The sequence below is a fragment of the Arachis ipaensis genome, chromosome B9, assembly GCF_059453495.1.
Source record: "Arachis ipaensis isolate K30076 ecotype BB chromosome B9, ASM5945349v1, whole genome shotgun sequence".
In the NCBI taxonomy this organism is placed as follows: Eukaryota; Viridiplantae; Streptophyta; class Magnoliopsida; order Fabales; family Fabaceae; genus Arachis; species Arachis ipaensis.
The window spans coordinates 129,671,693-129,688,804 of NC_142444.1; the positions used below are offsets into that span (position 1 = coordinate 129,671,693).

Sequence of the window (17,112 nt, forward strand, 5' to 3'; positions counted from 1 at the left end):
CTCCACGCTGAACTTGAAAATTCCCAAGTTCAGTGTGGACTCAAGAAAAAGCACAAGTTTAGCCACTGCCTCCTCCACGAGTGGTCCCTAATGTGTTCCAAAGGCTATGAAAATCAATTAATTTATTTTGGTTAAACTTTTATTTTATTTATAATTAGAAAAAGAAATATTATTTAGTTTAGGAAATATATTTTACATTAATTAGGATTAGATATAAAAGGAAAAAAAATCAGCCCTTCGGGAGAATCTCTTCTCAAACCTCATTCTGCACTTTACAATTTTTACGAATCCTAGTTTTTCTCTCTGAACCATGAGTAACTAAACATCCACTGTTAAGGTTAGGAGCTCTATCTGTTGTATGGATTGATACTATTATTTTTCTATTTTAATTAATGTACTGATTTTTATTTCAAGAATTGTTTTCATTCTTTATCTTATGAATTTGGGTGGAACGGAAGTATGACCTTGGTTCTAATTGAGTTCTTGTATAACTTGGAAAAACTCTTTACTTGAACAACAGCTTGAAAATATATTCTCCTAAATCACTAATTATCTGGACTTAACGGGATACGTGACATATAATCTTCTTATATTTGGGTAATTAGGATTTCTGTGGCATATAAACTAGAATTGAAATTCACCCTCTAATTGGAATTAAGTGACCAAGGAATTGGCGGTTAATGAAGGTTAGAGGAAACTAAAAAGGTCTAAGAATTAGGGTTTAGTCACATATAGTTTGCCATGAATTAAATCTTGCATGATTAAAATAGTTAGTAAGAAAAGTCAATCCGAAAAATAGATAACTCTGAAGCCTTAACTGTTTCTCCATATATTATTCATAACTTGTTTACTGCTTGTTTTCTGATATTCAAAATTTACTGTTTAATGCAATTGAACTCAAAACACCATTTTCTGTTTGCCTAACTAAGTAAATCACTTAACCATTGTTGCTTAATCCATCAATCCTCGTGGGATCAACTCTCATTCACTTGAGGTACTACTTGGTATTACCCGGTGCACTTGCCGGTAAGTTTGTGGTTTAAATTCCACATCACTTGTTTATGTAATTGCGATATGTTCTTGTGTACAATTGCAAAGCTGTCTTATTTATAATTGTACTAAATTATCATTACAGGTTTATATATGTGTCGCCTCCCCACATGGCTGAGGTACTTTCAGAGGTTCTTGTGGATTGTCTGATGGATTGGAATCTTGATAGGAAGGTATCCACTTTGACTATTGATAATTGCAGTATTAATGATGTTATGATTGAGAATATTTTGACTAAAATGTCACATAGAAACTTTATCTTGGGTGGTAAATTATTTCACATGCGATGTTGTGCGCATATATTAAATTTGATTGTCAAGAATGAGTTACAACTTATTTCACATGCTATTGAAAGGGTGAGGAATAGTGTTCATTATTGGACTGCAACACCTAAAAGAGAAGAAAAATTTAAGGAAACATGTGCGCAACTTAAAATACCCTACACAAAAAATCTGTCTTGATTGTAAAACTAGGTGGAATTCAACATTTTTTATGCTTGAAGTTGCAATTATGTATAGAGATGTATTTGAAAGATTGTCATTGCGTGAGAGTCAATATAAATCTTTGACTAGTGAGAAGGATTGGGATATGGCGGATGAGATTTTTCAAAGATTGAGGGTATTTTTTGATGTGACTGAATTAGAGTCAATATAAATCTTTGCCTAGTGAGAAGGATTGGGATATGGCGGATGAGATTTTTCAAAGATTGAGGGTATTTTTTGATGTGACTGAATTATTTTCTGGAACAACTTATCCTACATCAAATCTTTATTTTTCTAAGGTTTGTGTGATTAAGTTGGCTTTGATGGAGTGAAAAAATTGTGGAAATAAGATAATTGAAATGATGGCTACTAGTATGATAACTAAGTTTGAAAAGTATTGGGGTGTGATTAATACAGTTATGGCTATTGGCACTCTTTTGGATCCTAGGTACAAGATGTATTTATTGAATTTCTTTTTTCGTAAAATATATGGTGAGACGGAGGCATGTGTTGTAATTGGTCAAGTCAAAAGGGTAGTGCAAGATTTAGTTTTAGAATATGCAACAAAGGGAAGGGAGAGAGACCAAGATGCTCAATTAGATATGCTGCCACCACCATCAATTCCTTCAAGTTCAAAGGGGAGGAAGTTCACTCATGAAGATTAGCAAGTTGATTTTGCTGCACATGTAAGTGAGGAATCCGCATTTATTGATACAAAGATTGAGTTGGATTATCATTTTGAAAAGAGACTGGTACCACAAATTGAACACGATTTTGATATCTTAAATTGGTGGAAGTCAAATGGAGCGAAGTTTCCTACTTTGCAAGTTATTGCTAGGGATTTTTTGGCGATTCATATCTCTACTGTTACCTCTGAATCTTCATTTAGTACGGGTGGTCGATTTGTTACGCCACATCGTAGTAGGTTGCGTCCGGACACATTAGAGGCTCTAATGTATAATCAAGATTGGCTTTGGAATGAACTTGGCACCACAACTAACATAGGATTTGAGTGCTACACAATTCATAACATTGAAGGAGATGTTGACGTAAGTAAACTATTAAATTACATATAACACACTATGTTTTTATATTATTGACTTATTGAGTTATTATATGATTTTAACTTTAAATTGTTTTCTTGTCGATGTAGGATTCAAGTAAGTCGTAATCTACCATCACTACCATTACGAGATGAAAGGAAGATTGAGATGGTGGAATTATGTTTTTATGATGTCATGAACTTTATTTGGTTGTTTATGAATATGGTTGGTTGTTTATGTAATATTTAGTTGTTTATGGATATGTTTGGATGTTTATGTTTGCTGTTATTGCTATTTAAGTCTTTAAAGACTATGGATATTATGTTTGTAATGACAAGTGAGGATTATCTTTGATTTTCTCTAATTTTTTTATTTTTTAATTTTTATTAATTTTTACAAAAGTCCGCAGAGACCCAGGTCCCCGGCAGATACGGGGTCTCTGTTACTCGTCATGGGGACGGGGCGGGGACAGGGACAGATATTGGGGCGGGGGGCATGTCCCCGCCCCTATGGAGACCCGTTGGCATTTCTATTTTTTTGGGGGGGGGGAGGTTTGAGAATGTGCTAGGTTTTGGTTATCTGATTTTGGGGATTGGTTTAATGGTTTTGTCAGGGTTTTTTTGTGAACCGTTTCGGTTAGGATTTTTAGTGTCAGAACCAAAAACTGACCCGAATTGCAGGAAAAACAGCAAAACGTGATTTTTCAATTTTCAGTTTGTTCGGTTTTCAGTTTTTTTGGTTCAGTTGATCGGTTTTGTTCGCTTCGGATTAGTTTTGAACACCCCTACCAGCATCATCTTTTTTAGTTTAAAAAATGTGAAAGGTGATTTTTTTTTTCTTGCTCTTGTTCTTTCTTGTATTTTGGTTACTATTCTAGTTCTGTTTTGCTATTCTCTCTTGGTTTTAATTATTTTAATCAAGGTTCTGAAAACTAAATCGGACCATCCGATTCGATCGAATTAATCGGGAATCAGTCCTCTGGCCGATTCAATTGATTTCATAATTTTGAAAACAGGACCGGCTGGTCGAATTAGTCCGACTGAAAATCGGACGCCTCTGCGATTCGATTGTAAAGAGAAAACTGCAATTCAAAAAATCATTTGTGGACCGTTAAACAAGCCGAAAACGATCAATTGGACTGAATTGGGACCTAGCCAGTTTGCAAGAAACAACCATGTGTTGAACTTAAACAAAGAAAGAGCATTATAATCCCTTCCTTCCCTCTTCTCAGTTGAAACTCTGAAACCCTAGCTTCTCCACCACCACCATCGTAAGGGCTATTGTCGTCCGTCGCGCTCAGGCACTGCCGTCGTTATCTGGTTGTCTGCTCTTCTTTCTCATTCAAGAATCACACCTTCTTCCTTGAGCTTGGCGTCAGTCCTTGGTCTTTGTCTGCTCTGTCGTGCTCCTGTTCCTCTCCATCACGCTCAGGCACCACCATCTTTGAGTCGTGCTCGTTGCCTGGACTTCGTCTCTGTCGCACTTCTGCCCTTCTGCTCAGAAGTCACAATGAAGGTTTTAGGATTCTGCTAGTGCTACTTAAATTTGTTTCTTCGTTTTTGTTTTTGAATTTTTCGTTCTTTATTCTTTATTCTTTGGATTAGAATTCTGCTATTGCTAGTGCTACTCAGATAAAATTATTGAATGATTAACTCTGCTCATTGCTACTGTGCTGTATTGTACTCTGTTTTTTTTTTTGTTGTACTGTGCTAAAAAGAATTATATTAAAAGATTGATACCTTGATAATTCTTGTTAATCTTTGAAATAGTTTGTTGCTACTATGTAATTTTTTATTGTGTTATTGTGATTTAATTGTTTGTGTTGTTGCTGTGTAAATTTCAATTGTTTCTATTGGTATACTTTCTTTTAAATTTTAATTAGTGTTGTTGTTGTCTTATAATTTGCTATAATTTGTTAATTTGGTGTTTTTTTTAGTGTGTTGATCTTTATTTTAATTGTTCAATTATTCTCTATTTATTGTTTTAACGGTTATTGTAAACTCGTTAATTTGCTAATTGTTCTTGTGTTGTTGTTCTGTTGTCTTTAATTTGTTTTTATTTTGATTGTGATTTTCTGTTCTTAAACTTATTAAGTTGATAATTTGCTAAATTGTTAGTTTGTTATTGTTTTAATTTGCTAAATTATTAGGTTATTGCGATTTAATTTGATGAATTTTTTATTCAGATCTTATTTTTGTTTATTTGCTAAATTGTTATTGCTATGTACCCATTGTTGTCATGAAGATTATTGAATTGTTGTATTCTCAAATTATTAATTTGTTAAATTGTTAATGTTGTTGTTGTGATCTTTGAGATTGAGATTATCCTTGTTTTTTGTCGTTGGATTGTTGAATTTTCTATTCAGATTTTGTTTTTGTTTAATTATTAAAATATTATTGTTGTGATCCTTGTGATTAAGATTGTCCTTGTTTCTTGTTATTGAGTTGCTGATATTACCGGGACAGATTTATTTAAAAGTGTGTGGGGGCAATTGCCCCCATTAAATTTTTATAAACAAATAATAAGCATATACATAAGTATACAATATCCCCTTAAAATAATAGGTTTTCCCCTATTTATTTTTTTTTAAATAAATATGTAAAAAATCTAGGTTATTAAATAACAATACAATGATAAAAATGATCGAATTATATAAATTTAATCTATTTATATTAGAAAAATAAATATGCTTGATTAAATAATAATAATAATTTAATTAGTTAATTATCTAAAATTAAATTTATTTTCTCAATAAAAATGAGACAGTTAGTATTTAATAATTTTTTATTTTAATTGAGATAATATATATTATATATCGTTTATTTATTTTTACTATTTATTTAATTTAGTTTTGGTATTATGTATAATAATTATTTTCATCAATTTTTTTTTTACCATGAATATTATAGTGTCAATTATGCAATTAAATGGCAAAAAATATTTAAATAATTAATTAATAGAAAAAAGATATTATTTATATTTATATATAAAAAATATGGTTGTTTGAATTAAATTTTTATTTTTTCGTAATTATTTTTGTGTTTCTTTTTTGAATCTTATATATTTTTTTATAGATTCTTTAATTATTGAGCTATGATTTTTTGTATTATATAAAAAATAATCAATAAAATGTAAATTGATGGACATAAAAGATATTTGACAAAAAAAATATTTTTAAATTAATATACTTTTTGATGTGTTAATTAAATTATTTAAAAATTGACTAATATATTTTAAATTTTTAATATTTAAATATATTTATGTTAAATTTTTATTATTTTATATATTATTTTTTTCTATTATTAAAATTTTTTAAATCTGTTACCGATTAGTAATATTTTAGATATGAATATAATAATTTTAATTTAAATAATATTTTAAAATTTATATTAGATTATAATTATATTTTTATGTATTTATTTATATTTTATTATAAAACAATTATTTTAGTTAAACTACCGTATAAAGATGTAACTAAAAAAACTTGATGATCGGTTCAATTTTTAAAATTGAGTAAAGTATTATTTTTTAAGTTTTAAAGTTGTTCCTAACGTTTCAATCGTTCTATTTAAGTTTCTAATGTTTTAAAAGTGACTCAATATTGTCCTGCCGTTAGGGATCCGTTAATAGAATTGACGGCGGGACAAAATTGAAACAATTTTGAAACATTAGGGACTTAAATAGGACGAAAACATTGGAGACAAAAATGATATATAGAAATAAATTTTAATTTTACCCTTCAATAATATCAATTTTTTACTATACATAGTATTCAATTATTTTTTAATCACATATAAGTAAATTACACTTAATCATATTACTTTCATTTTAAATAAATTAATTTTTTTATAATTTTACTCTTAAAGATTTTTAGTTATCATGAAATATTTGTAAAATGACTAGTATATAAACTTACAGAAAAGAAAAAATAATATATATACAATAAAATATAAATTATACCTTTTGTCTCTAATATATCAAAATTCTTTAAAATTATAAAAAAATAAATTTATTTAAAAAAAAGTAATGTGATTAAGTGTAATTTATTTAGATGTAATTAAAAAACAATTGATGAATTGAATACTATGTAAAGTAAAAAATTAATATTATTGAAAGATAAAATTAAATTAAAATTTATTTTTATGTATCGTTTTTGTCCCTAATGTTTTCGTCCTATTTAAGTCCCAAATATTTCAAAATCGTCTCAATTTTGTCCCGTCGTCAATTCTGTTAATGGATGCTAACGGTAGGATAACATTGAGTCAATTTTGAAACATTAAGGACTTAAATAGGACAATTGAAACGTTAAGAACAACTTTAAGACTTACCCCAAACGTTGGGACAAAAACAATACTTTACCCTTTAAAATTTTAGTTGAGGCAGAGAATCGCCTTAAAAAAACTACCGGTTAAATCGTCGGAACCGGCCCCATTTTAGGCACCCTGTTTGGCTCCTCTAATTTTTTTAAAAAACAAAAGAAGAAAAAGAAAAACGCCCAACAGAAGCACCCCTCCCCTTCTTTCGTTCACAAACCAAACCCAACCCTAAACCCTGAGCAGCAGCCACCCAGCCACCATCACCCAAAACACGTTTCATCAGCCCCCACCACTATCGGCGTCGGAGGTGACGACCAGCGGTTGCTATCTTCGCCTTTCGTAGGTCTGCTCGTCCCTCTTCTCCTGGATCCTTTCTCCTCGCGTGGCCGCTCTGTCCTCGTCGTCGTCGGCCGCCCTGAACTCGTCGTCTCTGTCTTCGAGCCATCTCTCTCGCTCACTGCGAAGTGTGAAAGTCCCTCTCTGCCGCGGTGGACTCTTTTGCCGCCGTGGATCTTCTCCTCGCCGTCGCAAACCGTTGCTCGTGGGCCCTGTTTTCGTCGGTCGCAAACGGTTGCTCGATCTTCTTCAAGCGCGTCCTCTCTCTCCATGAATCTCTGCCTGGAGCCTCGCCATCGCGAACTGATCCTCTTCCGAGCTCACTCTCTGTCCAAGCTCACTCTGTCACAGCCGTTCCTCCCTGGCCGTGTCTCCGGTAAGCCACTGCTTCTTCAGTTTCAATTTTTAAGATTCTGAGTTGAGTTTGTGTACTAGATTCTGAGTTGTGTGGTTGCTGATGTGATTCTGAGTTTAGTTTGGACGCTGAGTTTGAATTCTTTGCTTAGTTTTACTGTTTTTGGATTTTCTAGCTTTGGATGCTGAGTTTTTTGTTTTTTTAATTCTGATTTTTTGTTGTTAAATACTTGATTAGAAATCTTTGTTGAATTTTTTGTGATTGTGAATTCTTTGTTGCTAATAGTTTGAGTTTTTGTGTATGTTTTTTTTTCATTGTTGCTGATTACTTGATTATTAAAAGTTATTGCTGAAATTATTTTATTCTAAATTTTTGTTGCGGATGTGATGAGTATTGTATATTTAATTAAATGGGTTCAACTATGGTTTCACTCTGGTTGGACCATTAAACTATTGAACTAGTCACTTGACCGGTTCAATGACCTGCTTGGTTCTCGCAGCCTTGGTTTTAATTGTTGATGTGATGCTGATCTGAGTTAATGTTATTGATATTGTTAATTTGGTAATACGATAAATTGTTGTTGAGGTGCTGTTCTTTGACCATGTGTTTGTTAGGTTGCTGTATTTTTGCCTTGTTGATTTGAACAATTATTCGGATCTTAGTTCATGTTCTTGATCTTGTTAATTTGGTAATTTGATAAATTGTTGTTGGGGTGCTGTTCTTCGACCATGTGATTGCTAGATTGTTGTGTTTTTGCCCAATTATTAATTTGAATAATTATTCTGATCTGAGTTCATGTTCTTGAACTTGGTAATTTGTTAATTTGATAAATTATTGTTGTTGTGGTGTTGTTTTGATCTTGTGATTGTTAATTTGTATAATTGTTGTGATTTTTAATTGTTGAGTTTGTGTTTGGATGAGATTATAACATTGTGATTGATGTAGTACTTTTAATTTGGATGACATTTTAAAGTTTATATTATATTATAATTATGTTTTAGTGTCTTTATTTATATTTTATTTATTATTTTATTATAAAACAGTTATTTTGGTTGTAGCAGTGTACTAGGGAACTAGTAGCTAAACCAGTTCGGTTTTCAGAACCTTGTCGTAACTCATAACACGTCAAGCTACAACCATTAACACTCAAAACCCCTCCATTTCAAAAACCATCGATACCCATTATGTCCCATTTCCGGAAATTCCAATTAACACACTTCATCTCCAAAATTTCCCATACTTGCCTTAAACCTTCACAAAACCCTAGATTCCACAGCGCCAAATCTGCACCCCAATCCGCACAAAAAAACTGTGATTTCAAGTTCCCCTCGAAGGTCAGAAGGGAAGCACAAGCCGCATTGCTCGAGTACCTTCATTCCACAAGGAGCTTGCAGTTCCTTGACGCAGACAACATGTGCAAAAACTCGCCCTTTTTCCTCGACGATATTCTGAGGAAGGTTCTTCAGAAGAACGACACTGCTGCCAGCGACGTCAAGAAATCGATCTCGCGTTACCTCCGTTACCATCCAATTAACGAGTTTGAACCATTCTTTGAGAGTACAGGTTTGAAGCCTTTTGAATACTTGCACCTTCTTCCAAGGGACATGATGTTCATCAACGATGACACTGTGTTGATGGAGAATTACCATACTCTGTGTAACTATGGTGTTCCCAGGAACAAAATGGGGAAGATCTTCAAGGATTCACCTCAAGTTTTTCGATATGAAAGTGGGGTTCTGGTGTCCAAGTTTCAGAATTATGAAGAGCTTGGTGTTGCTTCTTCAACTTTGGTAAAGGTGATTTCTTTGAACCCTAGGGTTTTGGTTGGGGATGTTAACCTTTATCTTGTGAAGGTTTTGAAGAAGTTAAACCATCTTGTTGGTGAAGAAAAGGGTAGTACTTGGATTGAGGAGCAGTTGTTGGATGAGAGTAGCTGTAATTTTGGGGTTATGCATGAGCTCTTGTGCTTGCTTGAGAAGGTTTACAGTGACGAGAAATTGTTGGGTGAGATGATTGGCCAGCACCCTTTTGTTGTTTTTGAGGATTCTGGAGTTTGGGCATTGTCCCTCATTGGGTTCTTGGTGAAATTAGGGTTGTCCTTGGACCAGATAGCTATAATTTTTGTCGAGTTTCCGCAAATTGGGGTGTTGATGTTTCTGTCGAATTTGCACAAGTGTTTTACGTTCCTGTCTGATATCGATATGCATGCTGCAGAGATTGGGAAGATTTTCCAGTCTCATTCCTTGCTGATGGGTTCATTCACTATTAAGAAAAGTAGTAGTTTGCTCAGTAGCTTGAATGTTGGCAAGAAAAGGCTCTGTAAGTTAGTGCAGGATAATCCAGAAGGGATGCAGAATTGGGCTGTGGGGAAGAAAATTCAGCCTTATCCTGAGGATAAGGAAACAAGGGCTCTGAAAACAGAGTTCTTGAAAACAAAGTTCTTGTTGAGCCTTGGATACGAAGAGAACTCGGGGGGAATAAAACAGGCTTTTAAGCTGTTCAGAGGTAAGGGAGATGAGCTTCAGGAGAGATTTGATTTTATTGTTAATGCTGGCTTGGATGTTAAGGATGTTCGCGAAATGATTAAGGCTTCACCTCAGATTCTTAATCAGACCACAGATATGATCAACACGAAAATTGAGTATCTTGTGAATGAAGGATATCCTATATCAAGTTTAGTCAATTTCCCATCTTTTCTCTCCTATACACTTTGTAGAGTTAAGCTTAGGTTATCAATGTATAATTGGCTTAGAGACCATAGAGTTGTTCACCCCAGGCTTGCTTTGAGCACTATAGTTGCATGCTCAGAGGAATTATTCTTACGGTTGTATGTAAATCAGCATCCATCTGGCTTTCAAGTTTGGCAAGATTTGAAGTCTGAAATTTATTCTGAGAGATAATAACATGATATGATCCCTTTTTGAAATCATGATCATTGTTTAATCTGGAAATATGTTTCGGGTTCTGATAATTGTGTTCTCCTGCTTTTACAAAACTGTTAAGGATGCTTGAACTGCAAGTTGTCATCTGATTCCAAATACTTGACTCTAAGTTGACATGATCAGTATACTCATGAATAGCTAATTGGATATTTGGTGTGTTGATAGACACCACCATAGATGATTACTGATTGCAGATATTTCCGACACAACTTGTAGATGGAAGAATGTTGGCTAGATTGGTTTTGTTGTTGAAGCCATCTTCATCATGTGGCTTGTATATAAGCTTTCCTCTGAACCCAGCTACACTGTGGGCCAGTCTTCAGTGGTTAAATTTTCTAACTGAATATGTTTCTTGAGAATGAAGCAGCAAGGGAATGGAAATGGTGAGGGTGAGAGAACGTACTGTCTGAAGAATTGAAGCAAGACCAGCAAGTGTATTGGGTTGAAGGTAATTGATAATGTTGGCATGACTATCTTTCTCACAAGCAAATTGAAAAAGATTTATTGTTTATCTTATTTGTTACTTGATATATTTTTGGGCAGGTATTGTTCCAGGGATTGCTGATTGTTTACCCCAAAAATTGGGTGAAATAGTTTCAAAATTTAAGAAACGAAGTCATTTGACTTATTGTTGGTAGTTGCTAACAATTTCTTGTAATAAGTTCCAATGGTCTACGGGAACTCCTAGAAGAGTTGGAAGGGCTGTGGTGGCGTAGGAGCAGATGGTGGCAACTTTTTTGAACTTGAATGAAGCATTTGAGTAATCTTTCCGTTCAACAAACTCACGATTTTTGGGTTCACCGGCGTTGAGCCATGTATCCGCCTAAATCACTTGATTGCTAAAATGCCTACCAACACAAAGTAGATAGTAGATGTTTTTTCTTCTCTTGTAAAATGATAATAAAGTTAGTAATTCATCAATCAAGGTTCGAGATTTTCTAAAATGAAAAATTCCTTGTAAGTGGTAAAGTAATTGATAAATTTCATACACACTTCATTGTAGTAATTGAGATAAGTGGGAATTCTAGCTTTTACTTTAGTTACCACTTGAGAAATTTTCACTTTACGTGAGAAATAAAGTTACATGTTTTTATCAAATAAAATAAAATAAACTTATTACTAAATTTGGTAAATACAACTTGTTTAGCTAGTGTGCTCTCCTAATTATTTCATGTCCCCCCTCCTTTATAAATAGTATCTTTTGGTTTTGTTGTTTTTTGTTAAAATTTTTTTATTGATTTCCGTTCAACCATTTCAAAGACATTTAGTTTTGACTTTTGACTCATACGATTTCAGTCAATATAGATCTAAATATTCAAACACATACTCTTGTAAATTCTTGGAATATTGTGATAATTTAATTATAAGAAACTCAAACTATTATCCTTGTCGTTACTAAAATCTTAAAACCAGAACATTTGACTCTTGATTTTACTTGAATGTGATCTCTACATATTGTCAATACATGTGTTATGTGCATTACTGTTGCTTTGAATTGAATGAATTGAGTAAGTTACATTCAACATATTCTACCAGTTTCATTCATCATATTTCTTTTTATAATATATTAAACTAAATTAAATGAAATTGGAGTTGCTGCTGGATGATTGGCGTCTCTCCCCTGTCCAATCGACCCATCTACTCCGCCTCTTCCTCTCATTTTTTCTGCGCTGCAACTCTTTTCTGCTCTGCTACCCCCTCTTATTGGCCTCTCTACTCTGCCTCTTTTGGTATGTACTGAGATTTTTTTTTCCTAATTTTTTTGTGTTGAGATTTTGCTTTGATTATTTTGTTTCTTTTTATCTTTGTTTGGGGACCTTATAATTTAGGAAAATTATCACATGTACTCTGACAGAAAATGGAACATGAAGTTCATGTGTACGAAAAGTTATTCAGTAAAAAATTATTCTTTATTGAATGGGAAATGACTAAATTAACCATATTTAAAGAGGGAAAATGTCAAGAAAGGATAGCTTTAAAAGTAGGTAATCAGTTTGTAGCTGATTGATGTAAAGCAAATGGCAACCTTAAAGATATTGGGCCATTAGAATTTTTTTTAAGTCCAATGCTACTACTACTTACATGATTATTGAAAATGCTAATGCTACTACTTACTATGCAAACTAGATTAACTTCATTTCGCTTTTTTGTGGTGAAAGATTAACTTTATTTTAATCATATTTAAAAGTTATAATATTTATATTTAATAAATTAAATTAAAAATAATTTTTAATAAATACAAATAATAATAAATATATTTGGTGAAATGATTTTTAAATTTTAAAAATATTATAATAAATATTAATATAAAAATTAAATTTTGATATTATTTAATAGACAAAATTATATTAGATTTTTTAATTTTGATAAATATAAATTAATTTTTAAAAATTTTTTTAAGTACTTTCAAAAACACCTATAAATTTTAAAAATATAAGCATATATATTTTTTAATTTACCAAACATAAATCTTAAATACATTATACTTCTTAAGTATATTATTCGTTAAAAATATTTCAATACGTAAAATATTACCAAAAAATTATTAAATTAGCAACGCAAAAGAAAATCAATGTGAAAACATTAGCAGCCACTAAATTATCTTCGATTTTTTATTATGTTTTCTTTGTAAATAAAATTAACATGTAAAATATTTAATTTTAAATATTTTGCTGACTTTTTTATCAAAGTTATTCTTCTAAATTTCAAATTTTTAATTCAAAATTAACTGATTTTTTCTAATAAAAAGGGTTTCAAATTTTGAATCTCATTTTTACTTTAAACATAACTTCCATATCATTTAAGAATGTGCTTGGTCTCAAATTATTTTTGTTTTATTCAAATTTTTATTTCTTTAAAATTTAATTTATACCATTTTCGAAACCAAATTAATATAAACTACTTCTATGTTACGTAGTCATTTTAATGATTTATTAATGTGATAAGGGAAAATTAATTTTCAATGTGTTTCATAATACTTAATAATTCAATATTTCATTCATTTATTCATTTAATTTAAGTTTTAAATATCTTAAAATATTTTAACTTTACTCATTTAAATATTGCATTCATAATGTACAATAAAAAAGTTAACACAAGTATTCAACTACACTCATTTCATTTCACTGTTACCCCATTCCAATTCATTCTATCATTACCTAAAAAAGCTTTCTTCCATAATTACCAAAAACATACCTAAACCCAACAAACACACTTGGACAAAAAGGCAAAGAGATATGTTATACCGAGAAGTTTTTACCTTCTCATCCAATTAAGCACAAAAAAGCAAGAAGTTAGACAAAAGATTGTGAATATCACAAACTCTATAGATATTCTACCAACGATTGCTATGATTTAAAGAATGTCATTAAAAAGTTGGAAAAAATTGATATTCTACCAACAATTGCTATGATTTAAAATGAATTATTAATTTTAATTTACAAAACCAAACACATTGTATTACGATAAGAACGCAAATACTTTATAACAAGCCATTTACATATATTAGATAATTAGACAAAATTTTGCTTAAATAGCCCAACATGATGTCGGCTCTGTTAAGCTTTCAACATGGCTTTTCCATAGTGCACCACGAAGCTACATTCTAGCCGAGCAGGACACAAGGGTGTTAGGCGTAGGAATGAGGAAGAGCACATAAATAAAAAGCTTACAACTTCAGAAGGAAATATTGTTACAACAGAAGGACAGCTGGCACTCAATCAGCATGATGAGGGTCCAAGAAGGAGCACTAGAGAGAGAACTAAAAGCAAGAGGCTGGGTGGTTATGTGGAGTAGTGATTGCTGGTACATTTGCCTTCCCTTGTGTTGCTCTCTTCTCTTCTTCCCTGTCTCCTTATTCTTTTCTTTTCTATTCCCTTTCTCAACTATTTTCTTTAATTCTTCAGGTACCATTATGCTTGGAGAAATTGAAGAATTACTATACCCTTCTGCATTATTCTGCTGCACTATCCCCTTTATTTTTCCTATTTCTTCTTACAACACTTACATATGATCTTCACATACCAATCACTTGTAAATTCCTTCAATTACATATAAATACATAACTCATTCCTTCTTCTTATTATTATTTCTGAGCTCCACCCTATCAATTGGTGCTTTCATCACCATGGCCGTAGCTGATAACACGCGGATGAAAGGCATGGAGGCCGACATTAAAAAGCTATTCCAGATGTTCGAATCCATCACGGAGGAGAACAGATCTGAACGCGCTCGTGCTTCCGAAGCCACTAATCTCAAAATCGACGCCATCCAGGATTCTCTTACGCAACTTCTTCAGACCCAGCACAGGCATCGATCTGAGATACCTGAGCTCTCCCATGGTTCGAACTCAGGCGTTCTTCTACAGCATCGTTCATCTCTGCATTCTCGTCGAGTGAATTTCGATTTGCCGAAATTCGATGGCACTGACGCTTTGGGGTGGATTTTTTCAATGGACCAATATTTTGATTTTTTTCAAGTTCCCGAAGAAGAACAAATCGGAATTGCTGCGATTCACATGACTGGTGCTGCCATCCCTTGGTTTCAAATGTCCCAACGTTTTGCTCAGTTTCGCTCATGGAACCAAGTGAAGCGGGCGATTGAGCTCGAATTTGGCCCGTCACTGTTCGAGTCACCACGAGAATTGTTATTCAAGCTGCAGCAAGGTGGCACGGTAAGCGAGTATTATTCAGAATTTGTTGCTTTGGCAAATCGTACTCACATTGATCCTCCTGAGGCGCTCCGAGACTGTTTTGTTAGTGGACTGAAACCTGAGGTACGGCGGGAGGTTAAAGCTCAATGTCCCCCATCTTTGATGAGGGCGGTGTCCTTAGCTAGACTCTATGAAGAGAAATTGACTTCTTCACCAAAAACCACATATGGCCCTGCTGCTCACAAACCACAATTCACAACTCCCAATTCTTCTCCATCTCCACGACCGCCCAACCGCAACACTCTTCCTGCATTACTTCCGACACCATCACAACGCTCTCACACTCCACCTCTCAAAAACCCGGTTCGGAGGTTGACCCCTGCTGAGATTCAGAGTAAACGGGAGAAGGGTCTTTGTTATTGGTGCGACGAACGATTTTCCGCCAACCACCGCTGCACAAATCGTCAATTCATGTGGTTTTTCTGTGATCATGGTTGTCGTTGATCGCTTAACTAAATATGCTCATTTTAGCCCACTAAAATCGGATTTTACTAGTAAATCAGTGGCTGAATCCTTTATTCTTAATGTGGTGAAGTTGCATGGATTTCCAAAATCAATTGTATCCGACAGGGACAGAGTCTTTGTTAGCAAATTCTGGCAACATCTCTTCAAGTTACAAGGCACTCGCTTAGCCATGAGTTCGGCTTACCATCCGCAGACGGATGGCCAGAGTGAAGTATGTAATCGAACCCTAGAGATGTATTTGAGGTGTTTCTGTTTTGACAATCCTAAGAAGTGGCTAGAGTTACTTCCCTGGGATGAATTCTGGTATAATTCCTCTTGGCATAGCAGCATCAAAATGACTCCATTCAAAGCACTCTATGGTCGAGACCCCCCTTCCCTTGTTAGATATGAACTCTCTCATGAGGATGAGCCATCCTTGCAGGAACTACTAGTAGCTAGAGATAAATTGCTTGATCAGCTTAAACTCAATCTTGGCAGATCGCAACAATTCATGAAGCATTTTGCGGATAGACATCGACGCCACTTAGAATTTCAAGAAGGTGATTTAGTGCTAGTCAAATTGCATCCATATCGCCAACACTCGGTGGCACTGCGGAAGCATCAGAAGCTGGGATTGCGTTATTTTGGCCCTTTTAAAATTGGGAGAAAAATCAGTGAGGTAGCCTATCAGTTGGAATTGCCGCCAGAAGCCCGTATCCATAATGTTTTTCACATATCAACACTCAAGAAGTTTCGTGGTGACCAAGAATCACAGTATCTACCACTGCCGTTAACTACAACGGAACTCGGACCAATCCTGGAGCCTTATCGGATTTTATCCCAACGCTCCATTTTGCGCGGTGACAAGGAAATTTTACAGTGGCAAATTCAGTGGGGACAAGGGGCTGTCACAGAAACGAGTTGGGAGGATGTTGATCAATTCCTCAAGCTCTTTCCTGCATTCAACCTTGAGGACAAGGTTGCTCTTGATGAGGAGAGTAATGTTAGGCGTAGGAATGAGGAAGAGCACATAAATAAAAAGCTTACAACTTCAGAAGAAAATATTGTTACAACAGAAGGACAGCTGGCACTCAATCAGCATGATGAGGGTCCAAGAAGGAGCACTAGAGAGAGAACTAAAAGCAAGAGGCTGGGTGGTTATGTGGAGTAGTGATTGCTGGTACATTTGCCTTCCCTTGTGTTGCTCTCTTCTCTTCTTCCCTGTCTCCTTATTCTTTTCTTTTCTATTCCCTTTCTCAACTATTTTCTTTAATTCTTCAGGTACCATTATGCTTGGAGAAATTGAAGAATTACTATACCCTTCTGCATCATTCTGCTGCACTATCCCCTTTATTTTTCCTATTTCTTCTTACAACACTTACATATGATCTTCACATACCAATCACTTGTAAATTCCTTCAATTACATATAAA

The 17,112-nt window shown here is 33.7% G+C and overlaps 2 protein-coding genes across 4 annotated transcripts; both read left to right on the plus strand.

The window, feature by feature from the left end:
* Window positions 1-7,014: 7,014 nt before the first annotated feature.
* On the plus strand, window positions 7,015-11,475 carry LOC107618380 (transcription termination factor MTEF18, mitochondrial). Of its 3 annotated transcripts, none has more exons than XM_088500212.1 (3): window positions 7,015-7,603; window positions 8,644-10,972; window positions 11,068-11,475. In XM_088500212.1, the coding sequence occupies exon 2, from the start codon at window positions 8,767-8,769 to the stop codon at window positions 10,480-10,482; it is 1,716 nt and encodes a 571-aa protein (XP_088356338.1). In that variant the 5' UTR covers window positions 7,015-7,603; window positions 8,644-8,766; the 3' UTR covers window positions 10,483-10,972; window positions 11,068-11,475. The 3 variants fall into 3 exon arrangements, with proteins under 3 accessions (XP_088356338.1, XP_088356340.1, XP_088356339.1); XM_088500214.1 differs by having other exon boundaries at window positions 7,043-7,603; window positions 8,626-10,972; XM_088500213.1 differs by having other exon boundaries at window positions 7,069-7,603; window positions 8,641-10,972.
* A 3,175-nt stretch (window positions 11,476-14,650) lies between these two features.
* LOC148546298 (uncharacterized) lies at window positions 14,651-15,679 on the plus strand. The gene has a single exon (XM_088499178.1). The coding sequence runs from the start codon at window positions 14,651-14,653 to the stop codon at window positions 15,677-15,679; it is 1,029 nt and encodes a 342-aa protein (XP_088355304.1).
* Window positions 15,680-17,112: the final 1,433 nt, after the last annotated feature.